This window comes from Mastacembelus armatus, chromosome 14, assembly GCF_900324485.2.
Source record: "Mastacembelus armatus chromosome 14, fMasArm1.2, whole genome shotgun sequence".
Taxonomy (NCBI): Eukaryota; Metazoa; Chordata; class Actinopteri; order Synbranchiformes; family Mastacembelidae; genus Mastacembelus; species Mastacembelus armatus.
In genome coordinates this window covers 12,112,285-12,128,597 of record NC_046646.1, presented here as the reverse complement: position 1 = coordinate 12,128,597, position 16,313 = coordinate 12,112,285, and the positions used below count along the sequence as shown (strand labels likewise).

Below are 16,313 nucleotides of genomic sequence, written 5' to 3'. Positions count from 1 at the left end.
AAACTGAGAGTACTGATGCACTTTTACTGTACATCCATGCACGCATATATAAATATATCTTCAAATACAACGTCTGTAAACATTTCAATTGCTGATAACACAGTGTACTTTGGCAGCATAAGCTCACAGTGGCTGATACTTTCATTTGATTCATTTGAACTTCTGCTCTTCTCTCTGTTATTTGTCCCTAAAAAAAGAGAAGAATTTTTTTCCTCCTTCTCCTTTCACTTTCAGGGACTTGCTTCTTTGCAATCTTGTGTCCTCCTTCTCTTGCTCTTTTTCCCTCCGTCTCTCCTCCTCCTTTTGCTGCACCTGTTGATTGATCACCAACCGCATGTCCTCCTGCCGAAAGATAAAAGGTCCAGATGTGAAAAGGTCTATCTGTGCACTGCTCTGTTTTAAAAGTGGTACCAAAAGACATTGTTTTGAATTTCCTATCCCTGCACACAGACTCACCTGCCAGGCCTCCAGCTCTTGAGACAGGGCTACTTTGTGTTTGATGGTGTTGAGAAGCTGCTGCGTTAACGATTCTTTCTCCTGAAGCACTGCGGCCAGTTCGCTTTCTAGGGAACTGCACATTCATATGAAAAACAACTGTAAACATACTGTATAATGGATTCACTGGAATGAAATTACTGTAATTCAAACCAAATCAAAGTATTTTCTATGTTGTTGTGTAGCATTACCTGTAGCTTGGTTTTTCAGGACTGTCTCTAAATAGTGTGGTTTCCTCCCTTAAAGACTCCAGTTCTTCCTTTTGAGACCTCAGCTGTGTGAAATGCACACATATTGTAATGATATGACTTTTTAAAAAAAATATTCTGGTTAGGAAAATAATAATAACTTGTCTGATGTGATTCTACCACCTAAAAAAAACCTATAAACTACTTTAAATGAAGCGAAAGGTAAATATGTTGATGTTGGACTTATCCCTGTTCTTCCCCTTTTAACATTTAGGGTTCCTTTAATGAATTTAAACTACTAACCATAAAGATACAACAATACAAATACTCCATTAATTAATAATATTATTTCACTAATATCATGCAATCATAACCCAGTGAACTGAAAAATGAACAAACCAAAGCATTTCTTCTACTCAGGTCAACCACCATGTTCTTTTTTTATATTCAAATAAAAGATATATAGTGTATGTGTGGTTGTACACAGTTGAACAGACCTCGTCTTTGAGTGCTTGTATCTCTTCATCTCTCGCTTGCAGGACCGTGGAGTGAGCTAGAAGAGCCTCTTTAGCCTGGAGAGCCGAAGATATTTATACAACAACACGTCAGAAGGAAAGGTCATCAGGTCGAAATGCTTATTACTAGATGTTTAGTGCCTTCGATGCAAGTTTAGCTACAAAGAGGTTGGAAATTTTGCAGGCCAGTTAGTATCTTTCTCAAACTATAAAAAGCAGGATATTAGTATAGTGTTAGTATTAATACACACTGGTAAAAGTTAGTTATTGTGCATAGGTTGCTCAGTGTGTACCTGTGATTGCTGAATTTCACTAAGCAGAGACAAAGGTTGTGTGTGAGTACTGTCCAGGATGCTCTCTTCTCCCAGGTTCATAACTTTTTGCTGCAGAGAGCGATTCATGGTTCGCAATTCAAACACCACTCCCTGCTCCTGCTCTAACTACATACACACAGAAGCACACACAGAGTGAGAAACAGGCACACACACACATACACACACAGATCAAAAGCTTCCAATTAGTCAGGCTTGTGAAATCTGTTATTGAAAGTAATGCCTACTCCAGCAGGTACTATTCTCTACCTGTTCCCCCAGGATTTCATTTTTCAACACCGCTGTTAATCTGAAATACCAATCTGTCACTGATCCTTACCTCTGCTTCCTTCTCTCTCAGTTTGATCTGGAGCGCTGACAGTCGTTCTCGTAGACCATCTCTCTCTATGCGGAGTCTGTCGCTGTCCTCTTGTGATGCTTTTAGTTGTGCCTCTATATACGTCAGCCGCTCCAGCAAAACTTTATTCTACATGGGAAGACGGGAAGAAGAGATGAATAAAGTGAAAATATGTCCAAATGGTGCAATGAAAGGGCTGAATGAAAGTAGTAAGTGTTGTATCAAGGTGTTGTATGAAATGAACACTCAGGCTATAGAACAATGCAAATTTCATTCATTTTAGTTAAACTACAATAACTTAGTATCATTTTGATGCTGTGAAATATACTTATACTCCTGAGCCTGTTAAATGTCTCTGAGTTTACTTACTAGTCTAATATTTCCAGCTTGGTAACATAGACTTAAGACTAAGACTCTAGGACTTGTCCCACAAAGCTTTTAACAGCTCCTTGATTTCACGTTGTATTGTAATGTCACTGCTTTTGGCCATGTTTGAAATTCAGTGCCTTTTGTCTATGGCCTACTTTCCTACAGCATTCAAGATGGCACAATATGCTCATGACTGTCACAGTAAAACTGCACCAGTTACTCTGACATTGGTTTTATTCATGCAAAATATATATAAGTGGCTGGTAATTATACCTCTCCTTGTATATTTTCTAGCTGTGTGAAGCCGATATTACGACTAAAAGATGACTCTTCCATTTCTTCTCTGAGTGAACGAAGCTCAGTCCTCAAGGTGTGTTCCAGTGTTACAGCCTAGTTGGGAGGGAGATAAAAAAGTTGAGAAAGGCTTTTGTTCAACAAGTGACAGAGACAGGACTCCCTGAACCTGCTTCTCTGCATTGTTTCTGTCACTGTGACTGGGACGTCACATTCCCACACTTATTCACACACTTAGATCATGATGTTTTCTTTGGTGCGTGAGTAGCTGCTTAAGTCTGGGTATAAACTAACCTCTGCTAGCTGCTCCACCAATCGTTGGTTATGATTGGCTAATTGAGTCAGCTGTTCACTCTCATCTCTTCGCCGGCTGTTTCCCTGGCTGTGATGTCGCTCAAGCTCAGTGTTCAAGGCAGCTACATCTGCAGTCAGCTCTGCCTCTTTTTGCCTGGACGCCAGTTCATTCATCTCCAGCTTCCTCTGAAGAACATGTTTCTCCTGCTGTAGAGCCTGAGACATTAAACACAGGGACATTTAACTGACTTCAAGGCAGCATGAAAAGACACAGACACTAAATTGCTGTAGATGGGTAATTACATTCATGTGACATTGACGGTGAAGTAGAATTACAGCAAGTGCATGTTTCCAGGCAACAAATGTACTTGGAGAGGCCACAATTAGATTCAGGGAAAACCAGAATAGCTCCCTTCACAGGACTAATTTTGACTTGTCATAGGAGAAAAAGCACAATTGTTGCAGGTAACATTAACAATGGAAAGTGTCCCAGTAAAGTGACTCTGAGCAAGTGTACACCAACATGTTGAAAGTGAAGCTTATTGTTGTTGACAGACTTATAAATCTTTATATATTTAGGATTGCACTGTAAGCAAGAATCACACAAATGTAATAAGTGTATCCATGGTAAAATATTTTTGCTGATACTTTAATTCCCACCTCACGATATTTTTTTATAGTATTACGTTTGCATAGATAAGTCACAGTTATAATGCATTTACTGTAGCTTTATCCTTACCTCAATCTCCCTCTCCCTCAACTCTAAAGAGGCTGCAAGTTCCTCATTTTTCTCCAGTAGAGCCTGACCCAGCTCTGCAGCCAGTATCAGATCGGTCTCTATATCTCCTCCACTGTCAATGCTGCCAGGAGAGGATGTGGATGAAGGAACAGTTAAGGACAGAGAGACTGAGGAGGGCGAGGAGAGAGGGAAGAAGGAGTCTTCCATGCTGGGGGATGGAAGGCTGTTTTTCCTGCTGGTGAACATTGTTTATGGTCACAGATTTGTCAGACTGTGTTAGAAATCATCATCCCTGGTCTTGCAATCCACATCCATACAGGCTTTTTTTTGTATAATCTTGGAATCACGAGTGGTTTGATGAGTCAATTTTGTAATCCACTATGTCTGCCAAACTCGTTCTTCTTTGTGGTGCCACTGATTTGGTATGATTCAAATCTTCTCTTCTTTGTAGATATCCCTGTGGGCAATACACATGTTTCAGTGATACGGTAAACCACTACAGACAGATTTATTAAGAGATGTATGATTATTTGTGTGAGTTTGAGACGAGCTGTTTTCCAGTAATATAATCTCACATGGAGGTCTTTTGTCTGACAGGTGCTTTTGTTAGTGTGACGTAAATACAGCTCCACTTTTAGCTTTCTTCTGCTCCCCTCCCTAAATTCCAAAGGAATTGTAGTGCACTATTACATATAATTACAGCAAACTAAATTTCATTCACAATGTAGCCTATTTTTCCATATGAGTCTCTCCTGTCATTTCTGTCTTTAAGCCTGACCTCACCCTGTGCCTTCTCACCTGTTAGTAGCGCTCACTACCATGAAACCATACTGTCATCCCATTTAAAATCAAAGCAGAATAATGAACTCATTCCTACCTTAACGTTGTTTGTTTTCGGAATGAAACCTGGCAAGAGTACGTTTTACAGAAGAAACAAAAATGAACCTTGTCTTACCTGACAGTTCCAAGCCGACTCACACCAAACAGGTATAGTCTTCCTGTTTAGTGAGCGTGTGTGTGTGTGTGTGTGTGTGTATGTTTGGGAGTGTTTGCACAAGAGAGGCTCAGCTGGTTTCCTTGACAGTGGAAACATACAGTATGTAAATTCAGCTGGTGGCTCCGCCTCTTAAGTTGCAATGTGCAACTCAGTTAATAAGGTAAAGTGCACAAACAGTGGGAGGATTACACAAACAGCAGGTAAGATAATCACTGCTCTGACATCTAGTGCCTGAATAGAGTAGAGAAAGCATTAACTGAGGATTACATTGTTACCAAATCTAACACTGCTGTGTAAGTGGGGGTGACACGATGTGAGACCTGGAGAGAGGGGAAGGTCAGGACACAAACAGGGGTTTGTCCTGCTTGCTCCTCCTCCATCCTGTTTACCTGCTTGAAGGGTTTGAAAGGAGCTCTGTGTGGGTTCATGTATAGGGGGTAGGGAGAGTCGAAAAGGGGGCTGAGATCACCATACCTCCTACCCAGAGAGCACAAAACAGACAAAGCAGAAAATAAGGCCATTAGATCATAGGTGCACTCACACAGAGACATGCCTTGCAAACTCTGGCTTGCTCTTTCTGTGTTGCTTTTGCTGCCAGCCTCTGAAGCTGGAAGGCAGATGCCAAAACTTGCTGACAAGAAACTCTGCGCTGACTCTGAATGCAGCCGTAAGTAGCACACTCAAACTTTTTTTTAACTCCTAGTGACTGCTGTGCTAACTGTGTTGTAATCATGTTACAAACGTAGGTAGAATGGAAATGATAATACATGTGATTATTGTTTTAATTTGTATTTAAATTAAATTAATATTATAAGTCCTCCATATGATGCCTCCCTTCCTTCACCAACTCACTTGACTTTACTTTTATATCACCACACAGATCCTATCATGATCGCGTGGGCTCTGCAGGACTACTACCCTGGAGACTGCAGGTTCATTCCCATCAGACAGGGGCAGCTTGTCTATGTTTATGCAATGTTAAAAGACAGAGGGAATCTCTTCTGGGCTGGCAGTGTGAGTACAACAACATATTCCTTGACATGGCTCTCATCCAAAAGACTATGAAGGTTATGAAGAAGTAACATACATGTGGCACCTCTTGAAAGGTATGTTGTCAGATGTTTGTCTGTATCATCTGTTTGCAGGTGCAAGACTCTTATTATGGACAACAGGAGGCACGAATTGGACACTTCCCCAGCAGTGTAGTGGTTGAGGCTCATCCTCTCATGCCAGCCAATACTGAAGTAGTAACTACTGTAGGTGAATGCACACACGGCTCTACACACATATATGAATGATATGATGCTTTCTCATACTTATACCTCTCTTCTTATTTGCAGAAATGGGATTTTTACTGTTACTGAAGTTGCCTTCATCAAGAGAAAAGACAATTTTCTTGTCAACTGCATTACAGAATTACAACCCCGTTTGGTATTATGATCTTACACATATTGCTGACAGCCCACACAGTTAATAATTTGCACTTTAGGGAGATAGGGGCAACAGCTCGACACAGCAACAAATGCTTGTAGAATGTAATCAGAATGTAATCAGATTTCATGTGCAGAAAGTGTTGAACCAAAAACCATTGCTGTTTAATGTTTTGCACTGGACTCCTGTCAGGTTTTATTAATTGACAGAAATGTGTTCCAACCTATATTCTCTGTGATACTTCATAATTTTGCTTATTTCTGTTTTGCAGCTATTATAAGGTATTAAAACTGTTTCAAGAAAGATATGACATTTCTTGTGCTTTTTGTACTATAACTGCTTTTACTTGATTATGAAGATTAAATTATAACATGGGTGAGTTTTGACAGTAGGGCCTATGAAACACTCAGGAAATAAAAAACTCATTTTAAATTCTTTTTCCCAGAAAATATTTCTGAATGCTTCCTCTGTAAAGCCAGGAAATAGCAATGTTTCATGTTTGTAAATGGGAAATGCTGAAAATAACATATTTTCTATCTGAATAAATTTCAAAAAGTAGACATGCTCACAAAACCTGCTTTTATGTTACTTTTTCACTGAAATACGTCACTGAGACCTACTTTTGACCATATGATTATGATTTTAGCTTAACCCAGCAGCTTGACTCACTAACTTTTCCCCAGATATGAAACAGAAACACTACAGACATAAAAACAAAGCACATCAGGTCTATATATTTGACTTTCACAATTTATTCTATTTGATGTTTTCTGTGTTAATATGCCAGGGCATAATTCTGGCACCTACAAGCATATATGCACTCACTCTTACATACAGACACATACTATCCTTAGCAGCTCAGGTGCCATGCTCCCCAGTGGAAAAGGAGCCCAGTGATAAAAGCTGTCAGTCTCCAAACATCAGTTCCTCCCTTGTCTATCTACTTTCCTTCCTGCTCATTCACCCTCTTTCTTCCTCTCAACAGACTACACACCTGGTCCCAGGTACATTGGCAGCTGATTTTAGATAACAAACTAAAAATGACTACATATGCCTCCAGAGAACTCCTCCTGTCCTTGTCACACATACAGAAACCATCACTATTCATTCATGAAACAAAGAAAGTACAGCTGCATCTTACCCAGACAGTACTGTAGGTACAACAGCGTTTAACAATTTTAGTCTGTTATCATATTCTGTGGACAATTTTGAGAAAAAGTCTTTATATTTCTTCTCTCTTAAATTTACCTCTCAGCAAAACTAATAGGTGTTGCAAGCATGCAATTCCATTAACAAAGGCTTACAAAGCAGCTTTTATAAAGGCTTGTCTCTAAAGTGCAGGGCCTGTACAGACCTTGTAACATATTCAAATGGTTGGATGATGATTACATGCCCTTAATGTGCAGTTTATATATACACTGGCATGAATAGTTCTTTCAAAGAGTGAGTCTGTAGGCTTGTTATAGAAAAACCTAATCTCAGGAGTTCCTTACCCTGCAAATCACTACAGTGTGTCTACTCAAAACTTAAATTCACTGTAAAATAGACTCTGTTACACAAACTTTGGTTAGAATAATAGTGAGTTAGAAGTTAGATACTGGTTTATTAGAACTTGCGCTTTTTGACAATTCGACATGTAAGCTCCACCAAGAAACTGTAACTGGTTAAATATAAAAACAGGCACTTGGGGTTAGAAATGAAACTCTGTTGGGAGCATCAACTCTGCTTTATATTTTCTGTGTCTTTTTTCCATCTTCACAAGAAATAGGAATATTGCGCTCTGGGCCGGGAGATGTCCGAGGTGCAGTGATTGTCAGCACACCATCATGTGAAAGACTGGAAGTGACATCAGCACCTGACACTCCGGCAGGAAGCCTGTACTTCCGCAGAAACTCTCTTGACACAAAGCCATGGTCATCCTGGAAACAGAATCAGTATCAGTAGAGTGTCACCAAATCAGTTTTGTTTGACTATTTTTGCAGCTTTCTGTAATCTCTCTAACCTGTCTGTCTTCATGTTTGGCGTGTATTGTGATGAAATCATCACTGATATTGACAGACAGTTCTTCAGGGGAGAAATGCTTCACATCCAGATAAATGACAAAGCGATCCTTTTCCATGCGCATCTATACAGACAGTACAGCAGTTAGGAGCAGCACTGAGAAATGAGTGAGCTGGGCATGAAAACACACAAGCTTGTTATCATCATCTCAATGCAAGACTTACACTTCTAAATTATATAGAGACTGGCAACCATGGAAAAACAGTGGCATTATTTAGTTTGATTATTGTAAATTCATCGACAAATCTCCCAAAAAAAAAAATTCTATTTATTCTGCACACACTTTCACATAGGCTATTGCTTGTTATCATTGATTTTGTAATTAGTAGCAATAAATATTATGTTGGTTTACAGATAGCAGTTCGACATTTGACAGACAACAATCTGACCATTTTAAGAGCACAGGTTAATTTTATGTTACCTCACTGTGTCCGTTGTCATGCCAGTTGAACCAGCGTGTGAAGGAAGGGCGTATCCAGGGTAAAGACCAGGACAAAGGCCACATCAGGGGCCAGTCGGTGAGAGGTTCTGCCAAGGAGAGGTCAGAGGGTCGATGTGGGAAGATCCGACGGTACCAGGGAAACTGGATGGGGATATCCATGATGAGATTCCAGGAGAGATGAAGAAACAATGGGTATGAGAGAAGTTAAGTCTTGCTTTGAGATGGGTGTTGATGCGCTCTCTTGCACCACATTTATAGGACTTTCCCTCCCAATCCATCTGAGCCCTGTCAATGTTCACCTCCTCTGCATACCCCTCCCCTCCAAAACCTCCTATGCACACTAGCACAGTGCCTCTGCCAAAAGGCTGATCTTTCTGGAACAATGATGTCAACTGTTTATCCCTCCATTGCCCTCATTGTTTCATCTGTCTGACTATGACTAGTTGTCTCTCTCTCTCTCCCTGTTTCTTTATAACCCTGTGTCTCTGTCTCTCCCTTCTCCGGTCATGAGGTGATGCTGGCTGGGAGTACTGCTGATGCCTCCATACTCATTCCCCAGGATATGCCCCCATCTAGTGTGCATGTGTGTGATTTTGTATGTGTGTGTTAGAGGCATAGCTGCCAGAGCATTAGCCTGCTGTGCTTTGACTGCCAGAAGCTTTAGGTTTGTGAGCAGAGTGGAAGTCTTGTTGAATGGGAATTGATGAGTTTGTATGGGACAGCATTAGGTGACGTGTATCATTTTGGTATGACCTCAGATGAAAAACATGAACTCCTTTCCAACTGCGAACAGTTGTGCCAGGATTAGTGTGGGTTAATGTTTGTCTTTACATATATCAGTGCTGAGCATGAGAGCCAACCAGTGGAAATTAGAGTTTTTATTATCAACAAACTGTGTGCTGCATAATTGTAAATGTAGAGAAGATATTAGATTAAGGAGCTGGATTTGACAGGCAAAGATGGAGCTTGCCTGCAACATATTTGAGAAAGAGACAGAAAACAATAAAGACATGCAAAATGACTATAAAGTCAAACAAATATGTGTGTTTTTAGTATGGATGTCTTTCTCATAGGAGGGAGCCTTTTACATATCTGTGCATATGGGCCCAGATCAGGGACATAATCTGTCCATGATCCTGAGAGTAAAACCTTGCAGTTAGTGGTCACTATTAATGGCAGGTGCAGTACAGACTTTATGTATTAGTGCTCTAAATAACTGCTTTTTATATTTGTATAAGCATTACATGTTGGTAATTTTGTGTAACCTGGTGTTTCTGTTGGCGCTGGCTAAAATGTGCTCACTGATAGGACAGTTCCTTTCTGTTGAGTGTTATTTAGTAAAGTCTCCGATTATCATTTTAAACTACGGTAAATTTAAATACCATTTTACTGGCACCTGTATGTGTATTTAAATCACATAAAGATATACCTAGCTACATAAATTACAGTCTACGTACAAAACAAGAGACATTTCTTCCTGTGTCTTTGGTTACCATGGTGATATGCCTTGCCCTAGTCGCTTTGAGCACTTTGCTGTTGGCCGTGGGTTAGTTAGCTAGCTAGGTTAACTGGTTAATAAATATGTTAGCTGGTTAAATTTAACCTTTCTAGCCGCAAACATGGACTTACCGGCTTCATATTATGGGAAACTTGACCGAAGAAACCCAGTTATTTCAGCTTTTGAACGAGACATTAACTCGTTTATGACACTGATGAAACGCGTTTTTTCTTCGACCAGGCAAAACAATAACGACTCTTATGCTAAAGGGTAAGATATTAAAATACAGGTAGGTTAAGTAAAGTTAACGCTAGCTAGTTAATTAAAGTTATATCTAGCTAACGTGCTTTAGCTAGCTTAACGCAGGTTATAACAGTTAGCTACAGGTAACACCTGCAGTAAGTTATGAGCCACTAGGAAATAATATTTCCGTGGGCCCTTATTTCTAATACAATACATTGCTACTTAGATTGTGACAATCCTGGACCCCACACATCGTCAATTGAGCCTTGTCATTTCATCACAGCAGTTGGTTGTTACTCAGTTAACGTTAGTTACTATTTACCTGATCACTGTAGCGTTAGGTACCAACTTAGAGTTGTTTGTTATTTACTTCAGTTAAGTTCAGTATTTTCTTTTAATACCACTTTATACTTATCCGACACTATCTTCACATCACTATCGTTACATTTATTTGACACCTTTGGTTTAGCTACTTGCAAATTAAAATGTTTGCATACACCACAAGGTTTGTGTTGAAAAGGAGAGCTTGTAAACACACTGATGTTATGTGTGTGTCATCGCAATGAGTGAGCCAGGAGTTTAAGTTGTGATTATAAATCTGAACGGTACCCAGGTTTGGCCAAATGTGCATGAATATCAAAATTATCCATCCATCCATCTTCTATACCCGCTTTTTCCTGAAAGCCAGGGTCACGGGGATCTGCAGGAGCCTATCCCAGCTCTCTCTCGGGTGAAAGGCAGGGGTACACCCTGGACAGGTCACCAGTCCATCACAGAATTTCAAAATTATGTTTATTTTTATTATTATTATTATGATTGCTGTCTGATATTTATAGCTATAGATGAACAGCCAGCAGATATTTGTCAATTTTAACATAAACCTGTTTTTAATTTAATATTGAATTTTAAGGATTAAAATCTTGGTGGAGACATGGATAAAGTACAAACACCGACTGCCTTCGAAACTGTACCAGGAGCACATATTGCAGATTGCAGATTTTCTCTTTGGGATGAAGGTAATTAATAGTAGCCAAGCGCTTTCCTCTTTTCACACCTACAGTTGATTTCTTATTCAGCTGCATTTCATCAAACACTAGTCCAGGCTTCATAACATTACCAGTCAACATATTCAGGCTGGGGAAAGGAACGTTAGTGAATTTAGATGTTTTAAACCTGCTAAATCTACCACAGCAATTGGCCAAGGGGCTGTGGGAACAACACATTTGCAAAGCTGTCATTAAGTCTTTCTTACCTGTCCTCTGTGTCTGTAGTTGTACCAGCTGGCTCTTTGGCATGGCTACAGTCTCCACCTGCAGCAGTTCAGCTCAGTGAAAATAACCGACATCACAGATGTAGACCACTTTATGGTCTGCTTCTTCCCTGAAGGTTTTGATATGGACCGTGATATCTTTGCCATGAAGGTAGACTGTACGATCTGAGCTAGTATAAAGTGTGTCTGTTTGTTGTATGTTTTTACAGTATGACTAAAGTGAAATGCATGCTGTTTTATTTTCTAATATGAAAAGGTTTTGTCTTGGCCAAAGATTATTTATTTTTTTAGATGTTTGTACCTGATCTGTGATCTATCTACTGTATTTGTCTTGTATGTATGTATGTGTGTGTCTGTAGGTTCGTGCAATGCAGGGCTGTGTACTGTGTATATTTGAGCAGGAGAAAAGGCACAGCATCCTCAGCCAGAAGGGCCTGCATAAACTGCTGCGTGTGCTGAACTTCATCAGGATCATGATGCAGGCTTTTCAGCAACACGAGCACCTCTGTTGGCAAATATATAATGGTATATTTGTACAATGTATAATTTTGTCCAGTATTTTCTTTCTGTCTAAGAGAAAATTTATGGAACAACTGGAGTTGTTAATGAATGTGGCAGGACAAGACAGGAATTGAAATATTTGTCCAAAAGCTGATGGGATTTCAGTAGTTTAACCTCCCATGATATCCTACAGTTCCCACAAAAATATTGTAATTTTTCTCCACTGTTAAATGAAATCATGCACAAATGTGTATAATTTATGTATTACAAATGATTTGTTTTCTCTATATTATCTTCCTCATCTTTTCCAGGTTCGTTACACATGTACACCATCTGTCGTTACCTGATGACAATGAACTGTAGTGCACAGGTACTGGAAAATAGAGGATAGATAGAGTTTGTACTACTGCATTTTTTGTAGCAGTTGTTACAGACTATTTATTTTCTAAAGTGTATTTTCAAAGTATTTGCCATGTCAGACACACTTAAAATGTAAGGAGGAGGAGGGGGAGAAATGATATGTGAATCTGACATGGTGTTTGATAATAAGGCCTCGATAATTTGGTACAATATTGGTAAAAATTTTTTCAGACTGGTTAATGTGGTTTCTGGTAATTGTGCCTGAAAAACTCAAAATTTTGAAAAGTCATGATAATCTGTGTCACTTTCTACTACTGTTTATGATTTTATTAAGGCATTGGAGTACCTTTTATGGGCAAGCATCAGTTTAGAGTTGTCGATCCCTCTGATGACTGCTAAATATCTGCCATGGATTGTCACACTCTACTGTGCTGTCTGCAACTGTTATTATGACAACCAAGCTGCAGTGCAGGCAGAGGTGAAAAACACACCATCTACTGCCAGACACCTACAAACACATAATCATTGGGCCATTCACTAGGACTATTTTATACAGATCTTTTATGATATTTTATTCACATATCAGAAAATACACACAAAACTGAATTTATCAAAAATTAAATAAGAGAATCCTGTTCTTTATTTATGGAGTCATCTTTGTGTGTCCAAATGTTTTCAGGATTTTGCCAGGAGAGCCCATGAAAAAATAAGTGAGCTAGAGAAGTGGGAACAGCAGAGTAACGTTCCTGCCACTAGAAGGACTCAGAGAGCTTACAAAGAAGCCTTCATCAAGGCAGGCAACTTCTCTAATCTAATACACTCTTAATACTGTAACTGTTATAGAAGACATTATTCATATCTGGACAGAGAAAACCCTTAAAAAATATATAAGCAGTATGCTGTATGGCATTTGCAAGTATTAAACTGTACCAATCTTCATGTCAACTTAGTTAAAGCATAATTTGAAGTTGAGCTGACACAGTCATCACAGTCACATTCAGATTGTTGACTTCTGAAGATATACTTTTCTGTTTTGCCTTTTCAGTGGTGATATCTTTAATGTATCAAATTAGGGCTGATTTTGATCCCTGATTTTTCATCTGATTTTTTCAGCTGGGTGCCATGATGTTCAAGCGGGCTGTTTTTGAGGGCAGAAGGAGAAACAAACCCACGCTGAGAGTCAAAACCAAAAGCGCCCTTAAAGACATGTCTAATGTAATAAAATCCCTTTAATGCTACATCATCATCTTCACTATTGAATGTCAAACTGTGACTGTGTGTTGTTAGTTTAGAGGGCATAGTCAGTGCAGTACTCAACACATGCTCTTCTTCAAACTTTGTAACTTGTTAAACAAACAATTGCTTTGACTTCAAATACATCATTTTAAGAATTACTTTACAGTACAGTATTATTTGAATGGACTTAGGCTCAGTTTGTTTGCTTTGGGTGACCAACTAAGTTATGGATTAATATTACTCTTGTTGTTTTACCAAAAATTGTATGTATGTACTGTAGGTGCCATGGCCTCATACTACAACAGAGCGCATGCTAATGGACTTGTTTGATAGCAGCGCAGCGCAGTTCTTTGGCATCTTAGAAGCACTGTGGGACAGCACGAGACGCCCACTGGAAGCAAAGCTGCCAGATGAACCAGAACTACAGGAGGTGATCCTGGAACTCCTCTCTGCTGGCATCAGTATATTATCTGGTTAGTGAAACAAACACACAGCAGAAAACCACTCTGCAGTAATTAGTGCATCTTTAAGAGCAAACATTTAAGTGCTGCAAATGCTATAAAATGTTTAACACGCAAATGAATATTTGTGATGGGGGCTTTCTGTACTAATAACACATGCCACACATGTAATAATGTCTTGTGTGTTAAGGAGTTGCAACTACTGGTGAGCAAAGGTGTGATGACCACCCAGGCAAATCTCTTAGTGCAGTGACATCATCATCTACGCTAATAGATTTAGCCATTGCAGGTTTGTTATAGTTCTCACATTTTCTCAAGTTACAGCATGCACAAGACTTGACCTGTGTGTTTTGATGCATTTGTTCCTGTGCAGTGATTTGGAGTGCAGTGTGCAGTAATGTGATATGTTGTGTTACTAGGAGAAAACAAAGTACCCATCATGTCTGCTGTGAGGTTCATTAAGCTGTTGTTTCAGTACAAGCAGCCAGATGCATTCACTGAACTTGCCAGTAATATGCTTCAGGCTTTGTCTGTGAGTAGCACACAAACATTTTGTTCTCAATAGTCAGAAAAAAATCAAACATCCTATTTACATTAGTTCTCATCACTGTATTCTTGTATTTCTAGGTTGACTTAAATGTCTGTTTCAAAGTGTTCTTGACTTTGAGTGTATCTTTCTGTCTCTTCATGTCAGGGTGTGGAAGGTCAGTCATTCAGGAGGGCAGAATGTGAACTTGCTTTACTTGGCAATTTCAACAGTTTGCTGTCTTCCCAGAGGAGCCGTCCTAAAGACAACAACACGATTGATGGTAAAGTTGTGCCATCTGTTGTTCAGATATCTAGGCTCTAAAGATTTGTTTTTATATATTGACTGATTCGAATAGTTTTGTCCACAAAGTCAGACTCCAGGCTTCTTTCTGTCTGCCTTAAAAAAGTACTTTAAATAATGAGGACCCCTTTTGCTGTGCTGTCAAGCTGGTATCGAATTTATGCCTACTGTAAATTAGCTAACCCACTTTGAGATTTTTATGTTATGTTTTGAACTTAGTAATGATTAATACTCAGAAGGTGCTCATCAGTGGACTTTACTTAATTACAAAATATCTAACACCTCATCCATCACTTATCTTTGAATTTTGTTGTTTGATGTTTCTAACAGACAGACACAAGTCTCACTCAATGAGTGATGAGTTCATTGGCCTAGTAGACACCCTGCACAAGTCCGTCTGTGGCTCTGCTCCTGTAAGTTTCCATGTTGTGTATGTCTTTGCATTGGGGTTAGGACTCATTAGGGTAAAATTAGCAGTAATATTTTTAAAATGTATACCCTTTACATGTGTATTTGTATAGGAGATGCAGCCAGATGGAGACCTGGTTTTGGATATTGTGTTATTTCTCTGGAGTAAAGTGAAGGTGGTGATTCAGAGGAAAAACCCAGAGTTGATACCTGACATGGAAAAGGTAGATACTTATAAGATATGTAATGAAAAAGGAAAAGATTTCTGAAGATTTTGACTTTTTCCAGTTAAATATGATGACAATATTCTCTAATATAATCAGCTACTTGTATATTAAACACAGATTGTATTAATGCAGTTTTAGTTTAAAGTTTAGTAAAGCCTATCATTATATTGTACAGAATACATGAGAGACCTGAACTTAAATTGAGTATTTCTGTTCATTTGTATGTGTCATCATTTCTGAACATGTTTGCAGTGGATGTGGTGCCTGTCTGTACTGTGTGATGTGGCCTTTGCCTGTGACCTGGCAATTGTTGACTACATGACAATGGCAGAGATGATCCATACATTGGCCATACTGCTAGAGAGTGCAGCTGGAGACTGTAAACCAACACAATGTCAAGGTGAGGAATTAGGTCCTACCATTTGCCCTATTTTAGTTTGTAGGACAAGGATTATATTGTAATGAAATTATGAATGCTGGTCACTTGATCTTATGTTGCTTAGAGAATATCACTCTGGTATTTATTATTTGGTAAACAAACACATACACACATCATGTTTTACAAACTATGGCAGTAACAGTATTATTATACCTCTGCTTTATGTCTAGCAGCTCATCAGGCAGATAGTGAGGTTGTCAGGCCAAGCTCTTTCTCTCTTCTTGAGGTATGTGAATTGACTGAATATTTAGAAATAGTTCTCTATATTGTAAAAGGGATTCATACAATGCCTCGCATTTTTCAGAAATATTACAAACATGGATTGTCCAAAGGTTGTATTTGTGTGT

General features: G+C 39.1%; 4 protein-coding genes across 11 annotated transcripts in view; 2 read left to right on the top strand and 2 right to left on the bottom strand.

The window, feature by feature from the left end:
- Positions 1 to 47: 47 nt before the first annotated feature.
- On the bottom strand, positions 48 to 4,603 carry bicdl2 (BICD family like cargo adaptor 2). Of its 2 annotated transcripts, XM_026328789.1 has the most exons (10): positions 4,519 to 4,603; positions 3,564 to 4,020; positions 2,825 to 3,040; positions 2,510 to 2,626; positions 1,850 to 1,996; positions 1,492 to 1,638; positions 1,181 to 1,255; positions 687 to 769; positions 457 to 571; positions 48 to 342 (listed from the first exon to the last, which is right to left on the bottom strand). In XM_026328789.1, exons 2-10 carry the CDS (start codon positions 3,807 to 3,809, stop codon positions 178 to 180), a joined length of 1,311 nt encoding a protein of 436 aa, XP_026184574.1. In that variant the 5' UTR covers positions 3,810 to 4,020; positions 4,519 to 4,603; the 3' UTR covers positions 48 to 177. The 2 variants fall into 2 exon arrangements, with proteins under 2 accessions (XP_026184574.1, XP_026184575.1); XM_026328790.1 differs by lacking the exon at positions 1,492 to 1,638.
- Positions 4,604 to 4,988: 385 nt separating this feature from the next.
- Positions 4,989 to 6,049, top strand: mia (MIA SH3 domain containing). The gene is made up of 4 exons (XM_026328969.1): positions 4,989 to 5,227; positions 5,441 to 5,574; positions 5,706 to 5,816; positions 5,901 to 6,049. The coding sequence occupies exons 1-4, from the start codon at positions 5,110 to 5,112 to the stop codon at positions 5,922 to 5,924; spliced, it is 387 nt and encodes a 128-aa protein (XP_026184754.1). The 5' UTR covers positions 4,989 to 5,109; the 3' UTR covers positions 5,925 to 6,049.
- An 805-nt stretch (positions 6,050 to 6,854) lies between these two features.
- On the bottom strand, positions 6,855 to 8,792 carry LOC113143191 (alpha-crystallin B chain-like). The gene is made up of 3 exons (XM_026328681.1): positions 8,474 to 8,792; positions 7,994 to 8,116; positions 6,855 to 7,910 (listed from the first exon to the last, which is right to left on the bottom strand). The coding sequence occupies exons 1-3, from the start codon at positions 8,651 to 8,653 to the stop codon at positions 7,719 to 7,721; spliced, it is 495 nt and encodes a 164-aa protein (XP_026184466.1). The 5' UTR covers positions 8,654 to 8,792; the 3' UTR covers positions 6,855 to 7,718.
- Positions 8,793 to 10,015: 1,223 nt separating this feature from the next.
- The window catches only part of cfap54 (cilia and flagella associated 54), a 59,986-nt gene continuing 53,688 nt past the window's right edge, over positions 10,016 to 16,313 (top strand). For 6 of the 7 annotated variants that reach the window (XM_026328264.1, XM_026328265.1, XM_026328262.1 and 3 more), the window contains exons 1-16: positions 10,016 to 10,262; positions 11,146 to 11,251; positions 11,507 to 11,656; positions 11,865 to 12,030; positions 12,318 to 12,376; positions 12,701 to 12,844; positions 13,046 to 13,159; positions 13,480 to 13,581; positions 13,883 to 14,075; positions 14,254 to 14,352; positions 14,483 to 14,595; positions 14,758 to 14,872; positions 15,223 to 15,305; positions 15,414 to 15,524; positions 15,780 to 15,927; positions 16,137 to 16,192. In XM_026328264.1, coding sequence (XP_026184049.1) covers positions 10,114 to 10,262; positions 11,146 to 11,251; positions 11,507 to 11,656; positions 11,865 to 12,030; positions 12,318 to 12,376; positions 12,701 to 12,844; positions 13,046 to 13,159; positions 13,480 to 13,581; positions 13,883 to 14,075; positions 14,254 to 14,352; positions 14,483 to 14,595; positions 14,758 to 14,872; positions 15,223 to 15,305; positions 15,414 to 15,524; positions 15,780 to 15,927; positions 16,137 to 16,192 — 1,908 coding nt within the window. In that variant the 5' untranslated portion in view covers positions 10,016 to 10,113. The remainder of the gene's footprint in view (positions 10,263 to 11,145; positions 11,252 to 11,506; positions 11,657 to 11,864; positions 12,031 to 12,317; positions 12,377 to 12,700; positions 12,845 to 13,045; positions 13,160 to 13,479; positions 13,582 to 13,882; positions 14,076 to 14,253; positions 14,353 to 14,482; positions 14,596 to 14,757; positions 14,873 to 15,222; positions 15,306 to 15,413; positions 15,525 to 15,779; positions 15,928 to 16,136; positions 16,193 to 16,313) is intronic. The other variant, XM_026328263.1, reaches the window with a different exon arrangement.